At 36.7% G+C, this 25,243-nt stretch overlaps 1 protein-coding gene across 7 annotated transcripts in view; it reads left to right on the top strand.

Moving 5' to 3' along the window:
* The window catches only part of LOC126884349 (neuropathy target esterase sws), a 1,280,173-nt gene that overhangs the window by 588,357 nt on the left and 666,573 nt on the right, over window positions 1-25,243 (top strand). For all 7 annotated transcript variants that reach the window (XM_050650280.1, XM_050650276.1, XM_050650273.1 and 4 more), the window contains one exon: window positions 2,267-2,494. In XM_050650280.1, the coding sequence (XP_050506237.1) occupies window positions 2,267-2,494 (228 nt within the window). The remainder of the gene's footprint in view (window positions 1-2,266; window positions 2,495-25,243) is intronic.

The raw sequence follows: 25,243 nt of genomic DNA, 5'->3' as shown, positions 1-25,243 counted from the left end.
ATCCAGAAAAAAATTAAAAACGTATGAGAGACTTAATTATCCCAAAAAGTTAGGTAAATTATTAAATAAGAAAAATAAAACCCAGAATATAGATTTTGAAGTACACCAAGTTTTGTACCAACTTTGTAAAATCCTTCGTCATTTGCCTGAAGAATAACTCCAATGATGTTTCTGAGATCACATTTGCCTTTGTGAATATGTATCTGAAATAGGTGTAGTCAAATTATCTACAATGTTGGATGGTGGATGAGAGTTGTCAGAAATTGTTTTCATTTTATTAGCCTATTTCACACGATTTTCTGCTCCACTTCTTCTATATTTTTGAATGGAATTGTCAGATATAGAAAGTTTTTCTTAGTTACTAACTTCTTCAACGTTATCATCACTGTGTTCTCTTAGATTAACATTGCAATTATTCTCTATTACCTTCCTTATTTTGGTTTTTTATTTTTTATTACTTAATAATTTATCTAACTTTTTCGGGTATTAAGGTCTGTAATAAGTTTTTAATTTTTTTTTCTAGATCAGAATTCGACATTTTTGTCATCAAATTTTTTTGAGGTAGCAAATATAATAAGGCTTATAAAATGCAAGTGCAAGAAGGTAATGATACTCCGCGATTCCAAGTGTTACCTATAGAAAGCACTCCATGGAAAAATAAATAATAATTTTTATAATTGAGGTAAAATTATTGTTTCTATAAAAAATCACTGATTATTTTTTATAATATCATTGTTTGTATTAATAATTGTTTATTAGTTTGAACAACGAATCATTATCGTTTTAATAAAATTTATTATTTTCCAATTACAGAGTATTTTATTCAGTTCATCTATTTATTTTGGCTTCGAAGGTATAATATAATGTTTATCCTAGGCCGTAGTAGTTTATCCTGCAGTGTCCGTATTAATATCAGGATAAACTAGTTTGGCCTAGGCTAAACTAGTTTATCCTATCGCGTTCAGGACAAACTAGTTTGGCCTAGGCCAAACTAGTTTGTCCTGAAATCGGGTTTGGCCGGTAACATATACATCTCCAAGGCATCTATTCTCTTTTCTGTTTGAAAGTCCATTGTCCAACTTTCACAGACATGCAGCAACGTAGCATCGTAACATCTGATCATTCGAATTCTGAGCACCAGACTAAGGTCTTGTAAAAAATGTTTTCATGTTCATGAGTGTTTTCCTCGCTTGTTCAATTCTTGATAGGATTTCTTTTTTTGTGGGTTATTTTTGCTTTTCTTGCTAGTGGTCAATATATTTCCTACTGAGTTTACTTGCATTTTATTATTGTAACGCTAAACTGAGAATACCGTAGCGTAGAAGATGTAAGAACACAGTGCTAAACATAAATAAAATAATTTATTAAATTATAATATCTACTTGCTAATATGACAATCGTACAAATTTTAATAATCAATCTCCGCTTTACAAAATACTAATTATACATATGATCATTCATAACGTTATATCTCAAAACAATTTTTATTTTCTCCGTAGTTGTACTAAACAGGTTCGCATATTGGTATACAACGTTTGGCAATACAACTAATTTATTTTGAAACATACATAATTGTATAAAAACTGTAGGAAATATGAAAACTAAATGGCTAAATTTATAATTGAAGTTAAAGAAAATGGTTCCACAAGTTATGCCCAAATCGCTTACCTGAAATTGGTGTTCTGTAAAATTCGGATAACACGCAGACCAAAATGTGATTACTCAATTCATCACTGTTATGTAATTTCCAGAATAAATGGAAATCCTTTAATGAAATTCAAGCACTAGCGGGACGGTACCGTCAGTTACATGAAAGGCGAAAGTTTTTAAAGTTCTCCCGTTGAAGGCTGGAAACAAAGTCGTTCCTTCTGTCCGAAAGGTACTCATCGGAGCATTCCCATTTGGATATCATGCGTAAAATTATTTGTGCGTGGAACAGTTAGAATTCATATAGAGCTTTTATATTAAATTAGAAAACACACGGTTATTCTGCATCATTTTAAAGAATGGCAGAGAAAATCAAATATAATTAATACATTATCTCAAAACTTATTCTACCCGAAATAAATTAAATATTAGAATAATATTTAATATAAAATAAAGAAATAAGGATTCCGTTCCTCTTCCTCCGTTGGGTGTCGAGTGAGGTACTTCTAGCCTAACGATTATTGCGTAATTTTGTGTATTCCACGTACAGAATTGTGTTATATTAAATTTGATAAAATTAAATGTTCTTTCACATAATCTTTATTATATTTCTTCTCAGGATCAACTTTAAGACTGACGTCGGATGTAGTACGTAAGACATTAGGAAATTCCATCATGGACCCAAATAACGAATACAGACTTTCAAATTGGTTAGCCCAACAAGAAGATCAACATAGGATCTCGCTATATCAATGTGATTTAACTGTAAGCGCATGGACGCAAAGATGTATACGACAGGCTGATTGTATTCTTATAGTAGGACTTGGTGACAATCATCCTTCCTTAGGTAAGTTTAAAATTCCAGCAATTATTTCTAATATTTGTTACAAGATTTGTACTGCATATTATGTTGGTAGCAATTCTTATTAACCTTGAAGTACTCTGCATTATTTCATTTGTGGGATTTCGAAACTGTCCCAATAATTTGTTTCCACCTCTATACTACAGTTTCTGGTTTCAGCATTTGTGGTACATACGAGGGTGGATTGATATAAAACTAGCCTTTGATAGAAAAAAAAAAACAAGTTTTTTGGGATTAAATCGATTTATTTCTCAACATAGTCCCCCCCTTTAGCTCGATACACTTAGACGATGTTCCAATTTTTTTATCCCATCCGAATAGTACTTTTGCTCGAGCTCTTCAAAATAGGCCGAAGCTTCACCGATGACTTCATCATTTGTTGCGAAACGGCGTCCTCCGAGCCATTTTTTTAGGTTTGGAAACAGGAAAAAGTCGCTGGCAGCAAGATCTGGGGAATACGGTGGATGTTCAACCAATTCATAGCCCAATTCGTGTAATTTTGCCATGGCGACGGCCGATCGGTGAGCCGGTGCGTTGTCTTGGCGAAAGAGCACTTTTGCGTTCCAAACCGGGGCGTTTTCGACGCAATTCGGCATCGAATCGATCCAATAATGCTGCGTAGTACTCGTCATTGATTGTTTTTCCTTTTTCCAAGTAGTCGATGTGGATGATGCCCTTCGCATCCCAGAAAACAGTCGCCATCACTTTGCCGGCCGAATGTGCACTCTTTGCCTTCTTCGGCGGGCCTTCGCCGCGTTTGCGCCGCTGTTTCGACTGTTCTTTGGTTTCCGGTGTGTAATAATGCACCCAGGTTTCATCAACGGTGATAAATCGGCAAAAAAAATCCTTCGAATCACGCCATCGCCAGAAGCGTCTCCGAAGTGGTCACACGTTTTCGCATTTGGTCGATTGCCAGCAAACGCGGCACCCATCGCGCGTATAGCTTTTTCATGTCCAAATGATGGTGAATGATGTGTACGCGTTCGTAGGAAATGTTTAGGACCTCTATTAACTCGCGGAGCTTAATTCGAAGATCTGCCATAATCATGTCATGGATTTTGTTGATCATTTCCGGCGTGGTGACTTCATTTGGCCTCCCGGGACGCCCATCATTAAAAACACTCGTACGACCACGAACAAATTCAGCTATCCAAAATTTTACTGTTGCTAACGAAGGTGCAACCTCACCATATACTTCGTCCAGGTTGCACATTCGTTTCTCCGAAAATACAAAACTTGCTTGATTATGACGGCTGTAAAGAACAAACTAATTGTTTTTAAAACGTAAAATTTTGACAGACGTCATATCATGAATTGCAAATGTCAAAACCGAAAGCAATTCGGTATCAAGTAGCGCCATCTATCAAAAGCTAGTTTAATATCAATTTATCCTCATATTGTTATGAACCACCTTATCATAGGAATAATTCTAAAAATTCTGGAAGTCGTGACTGTGTTTACAAAGTTCGCGAGATACTTTATCGGTACCTTCTGGAATTCGGCGCTATTTTTTTGATGTTTTTGAATATTTAAGGCGCTGCCCCGCCTTGAAGTTTCAGGTGTGGTTGTTATGCGATTAGCGAACTGTTTTTTTTTTGTAAAGTGATATAGCGATATATGATAATTATTGACATATCTGTTATTACTTCACAACAGAATTACAGCTCGTCCACATGAGGGCGGTTTGCCAACGTCGACGTCGCGGTTTACCTGTTTTCCTTGGTGTAACTTGAAAGGCGGCATTAGGGTATGATCAGGTAAAACGCGACGTAACCGCTGGCAAACCGCCCTCATATGTACGTTCGCTTAGACGCAAATGCGAAAATCTCGGAAGATACCCAACCTGGTTTTAGAAACGCTATGGGAACCAGGGAGGCACTTTTTTCGCTAAACATCCTATTACAAAAATTGCGTGACCAAAAAAAAGAAAAGATGTATTTGCATGCTTCGTTGACTTCGAAAATTCATTACTAAATGTGTTACTAAAAATTTGTACTGGAATCAAACTGCTATCGTAAAAATTGGAGATAACTACTCCGATGAAATCTCCATACACCGAGGAGTCAGACAAGGTTGCATTTTGTCGCCAACATTGTTCAATGCTTATTCCGACCAGCTGTTTAAAAAGGCACTTGAGAGGCAGTAATTCTGTCAGATAATATTGAAGGTCTCCAAATAATGTTCGATCGTATTCACGAACTAGGAGAGGAAATAGGTATTAAAATACACTCAAACAAAACCAATTTTTAGTTTTTTTTTCATAATCCACATCCAGATCCACAGCTTCAATTAAATGGACCCCAAGTTGAAAAAGTTCACAAAATGACATATTTGGGAACTGTCATAACGGACCATCTAGATCCAGACAGAAATAAAACGCAGAATAGCTATGACTAAAACTACTTTTATAAAAATGAAGTCATTTCTTTGCAACACTATCAGAACTAAGACAACGAACTCAGTTTAGAACAAGAATGACAAAGAATGATTAAGTGCTAGGTTTGGTCTGTACTTTTGTATGATGCAGAAGTGTGGACACTAAAAGTATCGACCATGAATAGAATTGAAGCATTATAAATGTGAATTCATAGACGGATGCTGGCATAAACGGGGGCAATTTAAATTTGTGCTTACCTTTTATATTAATCTACTCTGAACTTACTGAACTGAGCCTGTCGTCATATTTGTACTTAAGTTCATAGTACCTTGTGCTGTATTTATCCTTTGCCTCCATCTTACTGATTAACTCTTCTTCAGAAGTTTCTTCGAACATACTTTCAAGTACCTCACTTTCCACGTCACAAAGTTCATTGTACTTTACTTGTAAAAGTTCCCACTGTATACTAATTTGTTGTCAGGGTCGAGTATCCACCGGTTCACCTAACAAACTGTCCAAAACATTAGCAACTCTAGTAAATGCCTTATGACACAGAAACTTATTTGTCGGAAAAAAGTTTACACTGAAATAAGCGAAAACAACTAATTTTTAAGCACACCCATAAGTTATGTCACGGTTGCTAAATGTTACTTTGGAAGGTCTATGAGTTACTTTACGCAGATTTCCCTATAGAACTCCTTTACGCAGAGTTCGCAAATAATAGGGTAGAAAATAAATTTCAATTGCACGAAAATTGCTTTCAAAAATACACGAGTGTTACATACAAGTAAAATACAAGTTTTTATTTCTTTCGCCTGTGGCGTTACAAGCTCAACTATTTTTGAAATATAACTACACTGATCGTAAAAAATCATAATTATAACATTCCCCTACATCCCAGACGAAAAGTCTTAAAATTTAATTACTTCAGACCCTCAGTTTGAGAGCTACTGACGCTGGCGGCTGGATTGACGATCTTTGAAATACGCACATTTCTATATCTATAAATATATCAAGCGTATATTGACTAGACACTTCCTATATGGTATAGAGGCATCCACTCTGACTAAATCAATGATTAGAAAGTTTTCGAGATGTGGCTTTAAGGAGAATCCTGAAAATATCTTACGTATAAAGAGTCATGGATGAAGAAGTCTTGCGAAGACTTTCAAAAGAAACAAAACTAAATAATGAAATAAAAATACAAAGACTACAGTACCTTGACCAAGAAATGAGATGAACAAAATACCAGTTCTTTAGAATACATGCAGGGAAAGATTTTAGGAAAGCGTACCATTGGAAGGCGATAATTATCATGGCTGCGCAATCTCTGGGAATGGTTTAATTGCTCGTCTAACCATGTTTCTAGAGCAGCTGTAAACAGAATACAAATAGTCATGATGATCACCAACTTTCGAAAGAAGACGGCACCTTAACCTTTTGACTGCCACCCACAATAAGAGGTTATTCTCCATGTGCCAGCGAAATATTAGACCCATAAGATGTATCATATGATCAACGCAAGAGTTGCGTTGCCGGCACATAAGCAAAGTCTGTCAAAACGCGAGAGGCGCGTTGCTGGCATTCAATAGGTTAATAAGAAAAATACCTAGGGGTAATATTAGATTCGAAACTTACGTGGAACAAGCAGATATAATGAATAACCAAGAGAATAGTGAGTACTGAGTACTTTACTGAAAGCCAGACGCACTTAAAGAAAATTGAGTGATTAATGTGACAAGATATTTTGGATTTTTAATATGTGCCTTGTAATTACAGGCGCTTTTGGGAGTGCACGAACAGTAGCTATGGGGCATATACAATTGCGCGTCGTTATAAGGGGGGAGATGAGAATAGGATATTATAGATTGTGAGAAAACCCGAGTAACTTAAAAGTTAGATCTGCACTTTTGCTAAAAAGCACTTTTCACGACCAAAAACTGGATACAATAAGCTCATTGACTGCAGTAAGACCGGTTTACAAGAGACACTTTCAGAAAAAATAATAGTAGGGGAGCCTTGGATGCTACATTTGCAGTTACTAAAGTGTCATGGGGACCTATTGGGTTTTGAAGTTTAGGTCCTAAAACAAAAAAAAAATTAAGTTTTCCATTTTAGTGGTTTTTTCATTTATTAAATTTAATTTTCTATTTACAAAAATCGTTTTTTCCGATTATAGCGCCATCTATTCATGATTCTAAAAAGTGTCTCGAATAAAACTTACTTATTTTTACGTAAGGAATCCAAATCTGCAATAAAAAAATGGGGATTCCTATTTATGATTTTAAAGAAACCCCCCGTCGTGTTTGGTGTCATTCGATAGATTCTTGAAAAATATTGAACACATAAATATTTTTCAGTTTTTCGATCTGATGTTCATTTCGCGAAATATCGCTGGGTTCCTATATTTTAAAGTTACCCCACCCCCATTCGTTGGGGGTCGTGTTTAGTATCATTCGATACATTTTTGATAAATATTGAACACGTATTTTTCAGTTATTTGATCTGATGGTTCATTTCGCGAAATATTCGCTTTTTTGTGAAACTTTGTGACTCGCCCATTTCCTTAAGCCCCGCTCAGATCGTCAAATTTTTGAAATATATACTGTTCTTCATGTACTTTACTTACCTTATCTTAATCTGACGTTTTTGAGTTTGTGTAAGGATAGATTTTTTTACGGACTGTCCCCAACGCACGCCCCTGTATTAAGAATCTATATATGGTAGGGGTACATTTACATTAGAGGGGTAAACCTCAATAAAATAATCCCCACTATCACGGTGGAAGGCATCTTGCCAAAGATATGAGATATGCGAGGGTTAGAGCATCACAAACGATTCCTTCGGGATACCTGGCGACCTCCCGAAGTAACTTAGCCTTAACGTGGTAAGGGTGCACTGCCACGTCGGACGCGTAGCACGTCCCGACTCGTGGGAATTCATATGAATAAAACCAACTCAAAAAAACCTAAAGGGAAAAATAACGACGACCAAAGGCAAAAGGACAATAACGGCGCATTAATTAGTAAAATTGAGAATAGGGAAGAACAGTCGCAAGACGGCACAATAGATGAAGATGAACAGAAAAAGTTTGAAAGGGAATTGCTACAATGGCACGAGCAACAACCTAAACTTAACAGGTCGGGTGCAATATAGCATATAGCACTCGACACTTGTAGGGGAAGAAATTAATACAAGAGAAGAAGAGAAAGAGGAGGAAGAGAAAGAAGAGGAAGACCCCTCGGTGAAAATCCTGGAAGCGAAAGCTTTCACAGAAAGTCACGAAGAAAAAACGGAAGAAGAAAGGGGAGAAACTTGGGAAGATATAGAGGAGAGTGTCTTAACAGCCTTCTTGTTCGACGAAGAGGACATAAGAGAAATGCAGCAGATGAAAAAAAGAAAAGGGGGCAGCCTAGAGAAAAATAAAAAATTCAAAAAAGAGAAACTTAAAGAAAGCAAAATATATCCAGAAGAAACCGTCAGGGGAAAGGTCCAGCGGAAAATGAAACAAATACTTGATATACTTAATACAGAAGGCCCAATAGAGGACGAAAGAATAAGAATGAAAAAACTCATACGGGAAATCAACTTTATACAAAACAGAAAGATTAGCCCAAATCAAACAATACAAGGGGATGAGAAAAATGTTAGATGCGAACAATGCAAAATTAATATCGAGCAAGAGAGACAAAGAAAAGAAACAGAAAAAATAATAGGAATTGTAAACAAGGGGGCAGACATAGACACCTTCAGTCAAATCCACGAGACGAAACGGGAGGGTGCTTGAAAAAACGAAGTGGGAACATGGGGGACTGCAAGAGACAATTGAAAAAAAAAAAGAATGCATAATAATAACTAAAAACGAAATAAAAGACGGGGGTAGAGAGCGTCATAAGAACGCCCAGAGAAGAAGTAGCAGAAATCATTGAGGGATGCAAAGTGGGCGACATAGAGTACATAGAAAATGTAAAGAAAAGCTCTATGGTCAACCAAAGGAGGCAGTGGTACACATATGTAACCAAAGTGGATGAACAGGGAATGTATGAAATGGCCGTAAAAGCCATAAATAAATATCAGAGTCATCGTTAACCATCAGAGTCATCGTTAATAACGAGACAAATAAGGAAAATGTGCGAAAAGCTCTCGAATTTGTGGGGAGAAACAAAAATATAGTGTGGGAAATAGTTATTAGAGGGAAGGAGATGGATAAAAGGGAGAGGCATGAGCAGGAAGAAGCCCTCCTTCATCAAAACGGGGGGGGGGAATCATACACTGATGTATTAAAAGAGATGAATCAGAAAATTGATATAGGGAAGATTGGTTTAAAAGTAAATAGGCCAAAAAAAGAGAAGGGGGAGACATTATCGTAAAACTAAAAGGGAAGCATAACGGGAATGAGCATGGCTGTTCGGAAGAAAGAAAATTATTTTTCCATCACGGCAATAGACACTGACGTTACAGAATAACAACTAATAAGCGCGATAACAACATATACCGGTATCCCCGAGGACGAAATAGATGTCAAAACGCTACGTATAAATAGGCATGGGGAACAGGTGGCGACCATAGCCGTACGCCCTCAAAAGCAGAAGAGCTACGGAGGTATAGTACAATAATAATAGGTTGGGTTGTGTGCCCCATAATGGAAAGCCATACGCCGATAAGGTGTTATAAGTGCCTCCATTATACAACTGCTACAACTGCTTAACTTGTAAGGAAGAGGGTCATAAAATGGACCGCATGACATGCCCAGCCTATAGGGCGTGGGTATACGGCAGGCGAGGGGAAAGGGAACCCATAAATAATTAAAAGAAACGAAAGCGAAAGGGTGAGAGGTGGTTTCCTGGAGAACGGACGTGGGCCCCTATACAGCCCACTAGTGAAACAGTAAACCACCTTTCATAGGGTAAATTTATCGATTTTAATCATACATATTTATATTTATTTATTTTATTTATTTGAAAATGTTATCTATACATATTTTATTTATATAAAATTTAATTTCACATATAATTTTAAAAATCTAGTGTGGTGTGTTTTGTCCAGTATACCATTTTAATTTTTTATTTATTTATTTACCTATTTATTTATTTTATATTTACACTTTTATTTTATTTATATTTATTGTGTTAAATATATACAAACGGATAACTCCCTAGGGAACTGAACCAAAAATGAACCTCAAGGATCAACCTGGTATAAGGATAATGCAGATGAACGTGGACCGCACAAAACGTGCACACGATCTGGTCCACGCGAAAGCTTGCACGCTAAAAATAGACTTACTCATCGTCCCCGAACCTAACAAAAAAATAACTTCGGACGGTGGCTGGGTGCAGGATACAAACAAAAACGTGGCGGTGCTCTTCAGAAATAAAGATCTTGGCGTGCGTGGCATAGTCAGGGCGGAAATTATATTCTCATTAAGATGAAGGATTTTTGTCTCCTGGCATGCTACATATCTCCAAACATCAGAGACTACAAACAAAAAGTAGATGAAAAAATGAGCATCGCTACAAGAGAGAAGCAAATAATGATTGTCGGGGACATCAACGCAAAATCTAGGTCATGGGGCTCTTCCATGAATAATGAGAAGGGAGAGTTCTGGAATGAATGGATGGCCCAGGCTGGCCTCCATGTACTCAATAACAACAAACCCACATTCATAAAAGGGGCCAGCCAATCACATATTGATGTAACCATTGCAACCGAAAGGTTACCCAGACACATAATAAATTGGGATGTCCTCGACGAACAGTTATTCACCTACCACTGTTACAGGGAGGGTTGTAAGAAAACCGATAGGTCGAAGAGAGAAAACATTAAACAAAAACAGGTACCTATCGGAGATTAAAAAAATCGACGAAGACGCAATCACAGATCTCGGCCAACTCAGGAAGACACTCGTTAACGCCGTTGAGTTGGCCACAGAGAAGACAAAAAAGAACGAAAGAACCCGCTATTGGTGGACGGATGAGATAAGAGAACTACGATAAGTATGCCTCCGAGCTCGGAGGAATTACACAAGAAGTCAGGGCAACCCCGAGCTCAATGAGATATATAAAACAGCGAAGAGGAAACTAAATAACAAAATAAAGAAAGAGAAAAAGGAAAGGTGGCAGAACCTGATAGACGCGCTAGAAAATGATATATGGGGAGACGCATACAAAATAACAATGAAGTACCTCAAAATGATCGCCCCATACAGACTAGACGTAGTCCAGCGGCGTGAATCTGCAGAACTTCTCTTTCCTGCCAAGGAGGAGCAAGCTTTCCTGAAGATCTTCCCCACAGTAGTGGAGGAGTTTACGGAGGAAGAAATAAAAGCCGCTGGCCAGGAAATTAAATCGGGAAAAGTTCCCGGCTACGATGGTCTGCCACCTGAGGTACTGAAGATAATAGCAACAGAGAAACCAGGTTTGATCAGAAGAGTATTTAATATCTACTGCGGAACCAAAAGTTTCCCAGGGAATTAAAGGAAGCAAATCTGGTATTGCTACTCAAGCCTGGGAAACCCCCCTACTCAGCATCCTCTTACAGGCCGATATGCCTTCTAGACTGTCTTGGTAAGTTTTACGAAATTCTTATGCAGAAGAGGCTGGAGGGGGTATTGGCAAGTGAGAGAGCTCTATCCAGTCAACAATTCGGATTTCGAAAAGGTCGATCAGCAGTAGACGCAGCGATCTGGATTAGAGACGCGGCACAAACAAGTAAAAAGAGGTGGGTGGTACTTGTTATATTGGACATTAAAAAATGCCTTTAACTCGGCGAACTGGGGCCTCATCATCGACAGGATTGTCTAGCTGGGGGCCCCGGATTACATGTAAAATATAATAAAGGACTACCTATCGGAAAGAAGCGTATCCATAACGAAGAAAAATAAGATGAATATGACTGCTGGAGTACCCCAAGGGTTAGTCCTGGGACCCACACTATGGAACATATAATGGGGTACTAGAGGTAAATAGAACACACGGAGTAAGGGCAATAGCATACGCAGACGACCTAGCCCTACTAATCGAGGACGACACGAATCGGGGCATCATACATAAAGTAAACACAGCAATGGAAAAAAACGCGAAATGGATAGAGAACAACGATTTAAAATTGGCAGTAGAAAAGACAGATAATTATCTTGAAGGGACGACGGGATCGAAAAGATTAATTTTCGGTTAAGAGGCTCCGAGCTAAAACCCCAGGAAAACAGTTAAGTATTTGGAAATAATCTTCGACGACAGAAGGTCATTCGGCCCACATATACAGGAAGCATGTCGGAAAGCGTTGGCAAGGATCTCAGCCCTACAAAAATTAATGCCGAATATAGGAGGCCCTGGATCACACAAACGGGAAGTAATGCTACAATCGATTATGTCAATAATATTATACGGGACCCCAGTGTGGCATGAGGTCGTAAATAAAGCCAAGTACAGAGACATGCTTCTCAGAGCGCAAAGAAAACCCCTGATCAGAGTGTGCAGCGCGTACATAACCGTATCAACCGTTGCCGTACAGGTAGTGTCCGGAGCTGTGTCGGTGCACATTCTGACAGAGGAGAGGGTACGAATGCATCGAAGGGGTAATGGAGCTATAAGTTCAGGATCAGAAGAAATAGGAAGAAGCCTGGAAAGTTGGCAGGATCAATGGTCAAGAGAAATAGGCAAAGCCGCCTGGACGAGGACCCTTATCCCTGATGTAGTGAGGTGGTATGAATGTAGACACAGGCGCGTTAACTATTATTTCACACAATTTTTGACGGGGCATGGATCCTTTTGGTCATATACATATCGTATAAGAAAGACCGAGGACGATCTGTGTACAGAGTGTGGAGTGGTGGATGACGCGCACCACGTGATATTCGTATGCCCTGTATATCATGCAGGAAGAACCTCGCTGCAGCTGAGGATGAGATCCCCTCTGGGTGAGCCCCAAGAATTAATGCATAAAGCCATTACGAATGAAAAAATGTAATTATTTGCCAGTTTACGGTGGATGGGATGATGACGTGGTCGCGCCCCCTCACCCATTATCATGCAGATAGGTCGGTTGCCTTACGGACCCTGGCTGGCTGCATGCGTGGATGGGGTGGCGAGACCGGGTTGCCATGACAGTCACAGAGCGCACGCAGAGAGTGCTAGATGGGGGTGACGAGCAAAGCTGGTGGGTCAGAGCTATGCCCGCTAAGGTCGGTTCCTGGTCCGCCGTTTGGAGAAAGAGGAGGTGAGTTTAGTTGGTAGGCGGCTCGCGACTGTTAGGCGTAGAGAGTTCAATCCAACACACCTAGGACACCTCCCCAGAAATCTTTAGAAGATTCTCACCTCCCAAAAATAAGGGTACATTTACAGGGTACAAGGTTTCTCCCCATGTGATTTTCTGACGCGCTCAAGTAACGCGCAAAATGCCCGCTTGAGTTTCCCTACCATAAGGACATCAAAGGAAGTGTTATGTGTTACACGTTACAATGGATAAAACAGGAATTCACCACTAAAATCCCGATAGCAACTAATAGACATGTAGTGGATAGAAGCAGGTTTTTTAACCTAAAGAAGATAAAAAACGGTACCGTAATGCAGGCTCTGTGATGTCTTCGTGTGGAATTTCCTTGAGAGTAAGTACGGATTTTGGTGCCTACGTGGAGGCTCTTTAAATAGTGAGAGGTACATTACACAGATTTTTTTTTCTTTGAACACTATGTTCCTTTCGCACTATATATAGGAAATAATTTCATCTTCGAGGCATGATAAGACATGGCCTCCTCATGTATCATATGTCGTCAGTTTAAACACATATTAGAGAGTAAAACCGTCTAGTTACTTTGTTATTGAAAATATCAGAGAAATTAAAAAATAATATGTTAGCAAAATATAAGACTACAACATAATTTCGATGTATACCTTTCTCTCCCTACAAAGTGTCCTAAACTTTTGTTTCAGTTAAAATACATGTTAAAGAAATTAAAAAAATAAAATGTTCACAAAATATAAGACTACAATTTCGATGTATTGTTTGTGCCTTTTCCTCCCTACAAAGTGTCCTAAACTTTTGTTTCCGTTAAAATAAAGAATAAAACTTTCTATTGTCTGTGTTTCTAAAGATATCAGGGACATTAAAAAACAAAATGTTCACAAAACATAAGCGCAAGAATATACTGAAGACTTTCTGCTCGACAGTCATCTCGACGCGCTGCTCACAATTCATCTGACACGCATATTGCGTCTCGCCAGGGGGCCAGGACTCAGTCTATGTATGGTCCCAAAACATTCAACCACTAACTTCTTTATAGATGCATATAATATGATAGAACATCTTGGACTTAAAGAAAAATAAATATTTTTGAGATGTTTCATCATATAATATCAATATTGAGAATTCCGTTGAGTACTAAAAAATTAAATTTTTAACTAAATCCTAAATCTTAAACACGAAACTAATAGCAAAAAAGCAGTTTTATGTTTATATATTATGTTTATTAATAATTATACAAAATAGGTAAATACTAGAGTGGTCCAAAAAACTCAAGTTTTTTTTAGAGACCTAGGGACTCTCCCATTTTGTTATGTCTAATAAAGGAATAATCTATGCCAAATCTTAACACTCTAGAACATATGGAAGGCAGTGCTCAACAACATTTAGTTTTCATAAATTTCCGTAAAACACTTAAGGGGAGGGTATGGTTTGAAATCAACATATCAAGCACATTTTTGTGATTTTTTTTCGAAGCTATGGTAGAATTATTTTATTTTTAAATTAAATAAACTTATTAAGTACAATTCAAAGAAAATTTAAGAAAAAATTCAATCCAAAATATTGAAAAATAAGCCATTGACGACAAATTTTGGCAGGCAGCTCAAAAAAAATGGATTTTGCGGTGGACATCAGAACTCATATATATCAGATCATACGAAATAAAAAATTCAAAAAGATTTAATTAGCTTATGAGTTTCACGAGGTAACAACGTCGAGTTTTTTTATTTTTATTGATTTTTGAATTTTTAGTAACACTCAGAAGTCAAAAATACGAAATTTTTGATAAAAAGTTTGTGAAAACCAACAGATTTAATATTGTTGAACAAAAAATAAGCACAAAACGAAAAATATCTCGACGTTGTTACCTCAAGAAATGTCTAAAGAAAATCTATGCAAAATTTCAGGTAGATCGGTCAAGTAGTTTTTCAGTTACAATGTCCACCGCATTTGAAAAAGTAATTTTGAGAAAAATGCGTTTAAAGTTTTGACAACTGCATTTTCATCTTCTAATTTGTCTGCCAAATCGTAAAGTGATGAACATTGGAATATGTTTTTTGAATTGCCGAGTAATCTACAAAAGAGAAGGCGAACAGTTGGTTAACGTTTCTCACTACGCTCAAGTGTGCTGGCGCGAAGCCGCGGCAACGCGAGTCGAAGGTAGGGATATTCAACACCCTGTATCTCAGGTAATTTTACTCCGATTATTTTGAAATTTTCAGAGAGTATTCTTGAAAGTATGCACTTTTATTTGAAATAATAAAAAAAATTAAATGTTTCAAACCATACCCCCCCCCCTTAAGTTTAGAAAATGTTTGTTTGTTTGTTTTTAGGATTCAGAAGTTAACAAAGCTGTTGATTTCTTTATTACAGTTGATATTAAACATTTTCAGCAGTTTCAACATGAGGGTACTGGAGTGGAAAGGAGTTATAAAACATCAAATATTTGTTACTTTCGGCTATTTAACATGAATGATATTTGGACATGATCCTGCGGAATTACCGCTTTCAAGAAGTTCTGTAAAAAGGAAACGAGAAGCAGCAAGACAGAATTTTTCAACAGAGATTAAATCAAACTTAGACATAAAAGAACCAATTGTTGTTCATTGGGACAGCAAAATCCTGCCCGACATTTTAGGTTCACAAAAGGTAGATAGACTACCAGTGCTAGTTTCCTATGCTGGTGGAAATGAGAAAATACAGGGGGCGCCAAAATTGGCTAGTGGAACAGGTTTGAACACTAAAGATGCAGTACTTAAAACTCTTAAAACATGGGATCTCGATGATAAAGTCATTGGTATGGGCTTTGACACAACAGCCGTCAGTACTGGTCTTAAGAGAGGTGCATGCACTTTCCTTGAAAATAAGCTGTATAAAGAACTTCTATGGTTGCCGTGTCGCCATCACATAATGGAAATCATTTTGAACAAAGTATTTGCATTATAAAAAATGAACAACCATTTTCAATTTCGTTGCAAAACGAAAATACAGCCGAACCATATTCCAGTCCAACCAGAGAGTGCTGCAAGCACCTCTACCGGTTTCGAAACTTATTAGTCTCTCATCAGGAGGCACATATGCTGCTCTCCCTGATCCAACCAAAACAAACCCCAGCGTGCAGTCCCGAATTGCAACGAGCGAAATGGCATAGATGCCCTAGCGGCAACTGCTAGCAAAAAGACTAAGTTTTCACTGTGTAACCAGAGAAGGTTCCCATTGTTTTCATTCTGGTGGGATGTTCTATATGCCATTAGAGTGAAAACTTAGTCTTTTTGCTAGCAGTTGCCGCTAGGGCATCTATGCCATTTCGTTCGTTGCAATTCGGGACTACACGCTGGGGTTTGTTTTGGTTGGATCAGGGAGAGCAGCATATGTGCCTCCTGATGAGAGACTAATAAGTTTCGAAACCGGTAGAGGTGCTTGCAGCACTCTCTGATTGGACTTAAATATGGTTCGGCTGTATTTTCGTTTTGCAACGAAATTGAAAATGGTTATTCATTTTTGATTTACATTTACTCTGTGTGGAGTATGAAGGGAACCATTCTCGTTGGAACTTTACCGCGCTGAGCAGATGGGACGTGAATTGTAAATTGAATGGTGGGCTACAACAATGTTGTAAGCGACCGAATCGAGATTATGCAGGAGATGAACAAAACACATTGACAAGCCATTTATGAACATACGGATACCAACATTGCGGTACGAAAAACTCAGGGAAGGCAAAATATTTTTAGCCAGATTGAAAAATGCTCGCATTGGTCTTTGGATATACAATTATATTGCATTAAAACCTCACTTTGACCCAATATGTCGCTTACAACATTGTTGTAGCCCACCATTCAATTGTAGAATTCCCTCATCTTCCTTAGTCTCAGCATCCGTATGGCTTGCAAATTGTAGAAGCCTCGGAGGTGTAACCAGAGAAGGTTCCCATTGTTTTCATTCTGGTGGGATGTTCTATATGCCATTTGAGTGAAAACTTAGTCTATTTGCATTATGTTTGGAACCTTCAAGCTCTCCTGAAATTCCCATATTTAAAAGGTTGAAGGAATCATGGAATGCAGTTGATCGATCAGATTACACACCATTAATTTTCCCCCTGAAGAAGCTGAGTTAAAAAGCAGTGCCATCGAGTCCTTACTCCTTACTACATCATGTTAGTAAGAAAGACCAGGCTCGAGATGACTACTTCGAACTTATTGAACTAACGCTGTTGGTGTTGGGACAACTGGTGTTGGGACAACCAATAGAAAAAATTCACTGGAGAGCACCTGGGCCTATACACCACGCTCGGTGGATGGCTAAGCTTATTTATGCATATTAGTTGTACCTTTTCCTTGGTCAAGGAGTTTACCATCTCACAAACAAGGAGAATGAAAACTAGACAGATTTATCCGTTTCGGTGCACTTTTGTATGTGAAAAACTGGGTTGCGGCTCCAATCAGCGCCAATGCAGCTTTCAACGACCTAATTTTTTGGAAAGAGACTGGGAAATACAGCGTCATTGATGAAGATATAGCTAAAACTATCAAAAACACATTTGTGGTACCTATCTGACGAAATGGGCGGGTTATCACTTTTTTCCAATAAAGTAAGCCTTGAAAACAAAGTGAGCATAGTGAATAAGATGTCTGTCCCGGCATTGCCAAGGATGATTAGAAGAAATGCTGATTTCGTAAGTGATGAATGTGAATTGACAGATTTTGCTAATAGTAGAACAATGTTGTTGTTTACTAAGCTAAACATTATGCAAAGCTTTTTAAACAAGCACCCAAATGAATGGGAACAGGACCCAGAGTTTAGAGGCAAAAATACAGTAAATAAAATCAAAGTGGTCAATGACATTGCAGAAAGAGGTGTAAAACTATTTCAAGATTTTAACAAACTCATAACAAATGATGAGGACGAAAAACAGCTGTTACTGCAGATTGTCTGAACACAAGAAAACACTGAACACTGAAAACAAATCCCGACTGAGCCAAGAAAGAAAGCCGTTCTAGAAAGCCTACAGAAACCATCCATTTCCAAAAACAAAATTTAAAGAGTTCATTTTTATTATGGTCTTCACTATAAAATGTACTTATTTTAAACATGGGTTCCAATGTAAAATAAACAAATAAATTAAGTTATTGTATCCTAACACGTCTTGTAATTTTTTCAAAATCGATAAAAATATTCCCGTTTTCATTATTTAAACAGTATTGAGCACTGCCTTCCAAGTGACTTTATGGCTTTCATATTTTGGCTCCTTACTTCTTTTATCAATTAGAAAAGAATTGGGGGGTCCCTTGGCTTTTACATTCAACTTGAGTTTTTCACATAAGATCTTGAACCACCCTAGTAAATACAGTAAGACTTACTTGGTAAGTTAGTAAGCAAATAGTAATACTAAATTCATTTAATGAGAGACATAATATGTATTCATATACCAAGAACATTAAGTAGATGTTTACGCCTGAGGGAGCCAATTTGTGTTATGTAGGATGGGATTATGAGTTGTGTAGGTATAGTCACGTATAGTTGTGACGGTATGGGTAGGTTTATGAAATACGCAGAACTCATGTTTGTTTTTAAGTCTGAGAATTTTTTAGTCTAGCAAATATATGGCTCTATTTTGTTTTGCTTCTATTGTAAATTCAATGTGACTATGAAGTAAATTAATGTAAGCTAAGAATTGATCAAGTTGCCTGTTGGCAGCCTACCATAGTATGTTATATAGATTTTATGTCAAACAATAACTTCGAGATAGAATTGAATATCATTGAACAAATAGCAGTAAACAATGGATACAAGGAACAAAATAATGAACAAAATGTTAAACCAAAAACTGCTTAAGAAAGCCTTGAAATTAGTCTTTACACCACAAGAGAAAAAAGCCAGTACCTTCTGCAGGCAAAATATCAACTGAACTAGCCAAACACATAAAAAGAACATGAAGAGAAGTATCCATTCTCAAATGTGGTCTCGAGGTAAGGAAGTACAAAACTCAAAGAGGTACCACAAAAAATGTATATTAATAAAAGGTCATAAAAGGACGCGTTTCGGCTCTTCACGAGCCATCATCAGCTTTAAAATACAGGAGCAAAGACGAAAACTGTCCAGACCAGGAAGGAGGAAGAATCTACTAGATTACATTATTTAAGGTTCTATAGGCTTCATTATTTAAAGTTTTAAGTACTGTATTAGACATTAAGTTATATATGAATATAAAAATTCATTAGAAAGATTTTTATGATTTCCACGTTGGGAGGAACCATCTTGTTCGCAAGATTTCGCAAGATTCGCAATGACTAATTTCAAGTTATCCGTATTCAAAATAAAAGCCTTAAGCTATCCTTATTAGAATCTGTGGAAATTAATAAATTAAAAAATACAGACATAATTATTATTCTGTATGACCAACTTTAGACAAACAGCTCCCCACTCCTCAACTTATTCAATTAAGACTATAAAGTGTAGTAGCGTGTAAAATCACATCACTTGAGAAAGGCACTCTGCCGAAACAGCTGTAGTGACATTAATTTGTAATACATTTTGTGGAAGTATTGAAAACAAAAGTTTTCAGTGTTTTATTATTAGATAAAACGAACTTTCCTCAGGTAACGGTCGAACCCATCACCCATTGTTAGTTTAATTTGATGGTATGTGTAAATAGATTCAAGGCAACGTAAATCAGCTGGAAATATCTGCAGAAACGGTTAGAGCAATTTATGGAGGAAATTTATGTACAGAAATTGGGTGGAGAAGAAGAATATAAATCAAGAAATAGAAAGTTTAATAATAACATGTAAACAGAACAAGCTTTATAACGGGGCAAACAGTAGATTGGTTAAGATATATCATAGAAATTCTTGAAAATGAAATAATAGCAAAATTAGTAAAACGGCGAATGTCACTAGAAAAGGGAAGAAAAGAGAGACAGCGAAAAAGAAATGACTAATTGATGCTTTTAAAATGATAAGAATGTTAAATCATTTTAAAAATTATAGACAGAAATTGAAAGTAATATAGGGGAGAACTTTAAAATAAAATTTCATTTAATTTTTTAAATTGTAGAAATACATTTTGCATTTAAAACCGCTTTGAAAAATATTCACCCCTGTGATGTATCAAACACGTTATAAATAACGTGCACGTTATCCTGCATTTACGTTAAATTCTACAAATTGATGTGATGTATAACAAATAACGTTTTTCAAAAACGTTATCTGGTAACATAACAGGTTCATTTTAACAGGACCTATTTAACCTCTTGTTATAAAATAACGTGTGGTATAAAAAATAAATAAATATAAAAACTGGACAATTTAGTCCAGAATTTTGTCAGATTGTAAACGTCGGGATATTAAAATAATTAGATGATGCTATTAGAAGGTTTGTTAAAGTTATTTTTTAGAAATAGTGTATTATTTTTTGAGGTTATGTTATTTGTAAACAAAAACATTTTATTCATATAAATGAAGAAAACATACAGACTATAGAGACCAGTATGGCCAGATTGGGTAAATTCATTTGAATGTTCTTTTTGTAGTTTATTTCAATCCTTTTGAGCCATTTTATAACATAACAACACGACAAGCCAAAATTAAATAAAAAGCACAATAATAGAAAGAACACCTCACGGACAGAGAACCGGGAATTTCAAATAACATCTTGGTTTTGGTGCCAGTGCCAGATGTGCGATGAACAAGATGCGTACCTACTTCGCTGCACGCTGCATGTTTATGTCTGTCTTCCTCTAACTTATTCAATTTCTGTATACTGTTATTCTTGTCACATGCTGGATAACGTGCACGTTAAAAACATGATACATCACATCTAATTTTTGGCAATACGTTATACAGGCTGTTATAATCAAACGTTATGTTAACATAACGTGTACACGTTATTTATAACGGGTTTGTTACATCACAGGGCTGATTATCTCTAACGCTGTAACCGTTATTGGTGGAACCTTTATTTTAAAAACCCTTAAATATATCGATTGCATCTCGACCTTGGCGAGGTGAATTATGAGCAGCGCGTCTAGAGTTCTGGTGAGCAGCGTGTCAAGGTGAATGGCGAGCAGAAAGTCTTCAGTATATTCTTACGGTAAGACTGCAATACGATTCCGATGTATACTCACATTTGTACGTTGTCCTCCCTACAAGGTATCTCAAACTTAACATAAGAAAAACATTTCTTTTCTTCCACCCGGTATAAGTACAAAAAAGAAGTTTAAGTAAACCTTTGCCCAACTCTGTAAATACCAAAAAAAATCTAAAAAAATAAAAAAACTTAACGGAATCCCTTAATCTGTTCACGAAAAAATCAACTATGAAAATGAGCATCATTTTCTATATCCTTAACTTATGCCTCACTGTATAGTATCCGTTGAATGGAAGTGTTTATTAGTAAAGTCTGTAATTATACTCTTGGCTAATTAGCAAAATACAAGGAAAAGTTATTTACCAGCAATTTTATTGCTGGAATCGAATCTTGTGATCCCATATATTAATAATATAGGTATGCAAAGTCCGCAGATAGTGTGCTACTTTTTTATAAACAAAATGACGCCCGAAAATCGTGATTTTTTCAATTTTTGCTCTATAACTCCAAAGATTTTAACTTTATACCAAAAACACCCAAATAAAAATTCACCGTAATTAAATTCTGCATTGAGGCATGTTTTTCCCGATTTACTTCGACAAAAATTTTCCTCGGAAAATGCGGGTTTTTCCAACAAAATCTTTAATTTTCAACTAAAATATTAGGTTAGGAATTATCTATCAATAATTACATAAGTAACCTGGTGATATAAAAGCTCTTTTGATATAGATTATGTAGGTTTAAAGACGATCGTAATAAAAGTCCGTTTGATGTTTAATAGTTTTAATTAATAAAATAGATGACTAAATTATTGATACCATTAAATTAACGAAATTAAAAGTGCTTGTGTAATTTGCGACCAAAAATCTTACGTGTTCTTACTCTTACAAAAGGGAAATGTATTTATAGATAATTTGATCTGTCGCGTTTAAGATGTTAGAATCGACTGAATGTATTCGGTCTCTTTCCCTACGCTAAAATAAACCGTCTTAGGCTAATCTCCTTTTTCCTGTGAAACAACCCAATTAAAATTGGTTCAAAGCATATACCGACATCTTCCAATAACCCAATAATACAAAAATTAAAAGTAGTCCGCTACCGTCGCCATAATCCCCAATTCGTTCCACCCATCTGTGCCAACGTAGGTCCATGTGTGAGACTCTATCCCGTTCTCGTACTAATAATTAAGAAAATTATATACAGGGGAATTTAAAATATAAGGTAAACTATTTACAATCCTACATTCGGTCATCCTGTTCGGAATCCGACTCGGATTCCATGCAGTTATCTATCCACGGCTTCATGTACTCTGCACACGTTGAAGTGCTCTGAGGTCCATCATGGTATCCAGATTTCTTTACCTCGTACCTGTCATTTGGATTCACTTGTACTACCACGTACGGTAATAAATATTTCTTCTGCAGTTTGAGTCCTCCACCAAACTGTGTTCTCTTGATTGCCACTAAGTTCTCCTTTTTGTACATTCTCGACCTTTTTCTTCGTAGATCATATCTGCGTCTATTTTCCTCTTGAATTTTGACTAACTGACGTCGACTCTCGTTTCTCAGCATCTCTCTATCTTCATCAAATTGTTTAATTATCTCCTGTTCTATGATCTCCTTCATCCTCAGATCTTCTTTCTTCTTCATCTTCGTTCCGAACAGTACTTAAAACGGCGTCGACTTTATGCTTCTTTGTTCGCAATAGTCTTCGAATTCCTTCGCCGTAAATGCGGTACCTCTGTCAGATATTATACGGAGCGGATTTCCGAAATCCTTTGGATGTCTCTTCACGCATTCTATAACTTCTTTTTTGCTTCTAAGTATACATTTAACGCAATTCCCTATGCAGTGCTCGATTTTTTCTCTAAGATTTGGAATGTAACATCCTCTTCGAATCAAATCTTGTGTTTTTGTTACAGCAAAATGTCCTACCTCGTATAAGTTTCTAATTACTTCTGTTTGCATTCTTTTCGGAATGACTAATACTTCCTTGCCGTCTTCGTATTTAAACAAAATATTGTTTTTTATAAACAAGTCCTCGTATGCTTCCGTCGTCTTTGTCTTGTCAGGTTCGTAACTTTTGACTACTTCCTCTATATCCGTCTTTATTTTTTTATCTTCTGTATGGTTCAGCTGAAAATCATTATTGACTGTCGTCTCGCTAATTACTGTAATCCTCCTTATAAAAGTATCTACTCTTTTTTTTAGATAAGATCATTCCATCTTCGGTTATTGTAACTTCTGCTTGTCTCAGTATATTGTTTCCGAGAATAATTTCAACGTCTAGTGCTTCTTTTGGAATAACATGAAATAAAATATTAAAATCCTCTCCTTGAATTTCTACCATTTTATTAAATGAACCTAAAGTTTTAACTCTCGTACCTCCTAATCCACTTAAATCTAATATGTTTTGTGAAAGAATCACGTCATCAAAATATTTTTCAAAAATATCTTCTCGTACTGAACTAATGTCACTTCCTGTATCCAATAATGCACGTAGTGATAATTTTCCAACCTTCAATGTTACCGAGTTTTTATACCCCAAGTTAACAACATTTACATGTCCAGAAGTTGATGGTTCTTCTTCTTTCTCATTGCATCGAAAAGACCTGTGTCCAAACTGATTGCATCTAAAACATTTTACTCCCTTGGCTTTGTCAGGGCAATCCGTCGATCTGTGTCCCTCAATCCCACAATTGAAACATTTTTCTTCCTTTTTATTCCTAGTTTGAGGCGCTCTTCTTTCATCTCGTCTTACTTCCTCGTTCGTACACGTCTTTTTATGCGTCTCGGTTTTAACTGATTTTTGCGTCGTCTGTTTTTTAATCAATTCGTACAGTTTAATCTTCTCTTTAAAGTCATTGAAATTTTTGGCACCATAAAGTATTACTTTATTAGCAGGGTCGTCCATAATTGCCTCAATTATATACTGCATTATGACTTCATTCTCGATGTTTCCTCTGCTACCGATTTCTCTCATTTTTAGTACATACTCTTGTACGCTTTCACCTTGTTTCTTCTTTCTATTCATCAGTGTTCTGTGAATTTCAGCACTACTTATTTTGTTCTCAAACTCTGTTGTCAGTCTCTTCTTCAGGAGCTTCCAGCTATTAACTCCTTTCTCTGACTGTATATACAGTTTAGCTATTCCTTTTAGAGATCGTTTAGCAAAAATTAGCATTTGCAAATCATTCCATCCCATCAGATTGGAAATTTCTTCAAAATCAGTGATCCATTTCCTATAGGATAATCGTCTTTTCCATCGAAATTTCTTATACTGTCCTCTACGTCTCTAAAAGTTAAGGCAAATGAATCATTCAATCTACCTCTCGTCATTTTGTTTGATTTTGATCTATTCCTCGTAAATAAATCCGTCGTCCTTTCATCATCCATATCGTCATCATTATTATCGTCGTCGGTAACGTCTTAACCTTCTTCCTCGTGATAAGCGTCTTTATCACTATTTGCGTCGTTATCTTCATTATAGCGATCGTCTTCGGTAACGTCTTTACCGTTTTCCTTGTGATAAACGTCTTTATCACCGTCATCATCGCTAGCGTCTTCGTCTTCATCGTCATTCTCGTCTTCAAAATTGAAGTCGTTCAAAAATGAACAAATACGTTCAATCACGTCGTCTTCTGAACCAGTGTAGTTCAGATCTAAAACACTGCAAACTACTACTAAGTCCGGCATACTTAGTTTGTTTTTAATGTCGTCTATTTTTGTGGAATATTCCTGGGATTCTTTATCCCACGCAAAATTTGTAAAATTCCGCAAATTCTTCCTAGTTTGTCGCGGTAACCCTTTATCCCCGTACGCGACAACATGCAACGCCTTAACAGCACTTAATGCCGAATTTTTAAGGTTTAAACTAATTTTTGGAAAATCGTTAAGAGTTTGTTTAGACTGCATTTTAAAAAGGTATATAATAATAATAAAAAACAAAAATAAAAAGATAAATTATCTTTTAACTAAAAAGTTAGATTATTTTTTCCCGTGTGCAAATTGTACTTGTGAACTGTAGAA

This window comes from Diabrotica virgifera, chromosome 5, assembly GCF_917563875.1.
Source record: "Diabrotica virgifera virgifera chromosome 5, PGI_DIABVI_V3a".
In the NCBI taxonomy this organism is placed as follows: domain Eukaryota; kingdom Metazoa; phylum Arthropoda; class Insecta; order Coleoptera; family Chrysomelidae; genus Diabrotica; species Diabrotica virgifera.
Note: the sequence above shows the minus strand (reverse complement) of the source record. Positions and strands in the feature narration are given on the sequence as shown.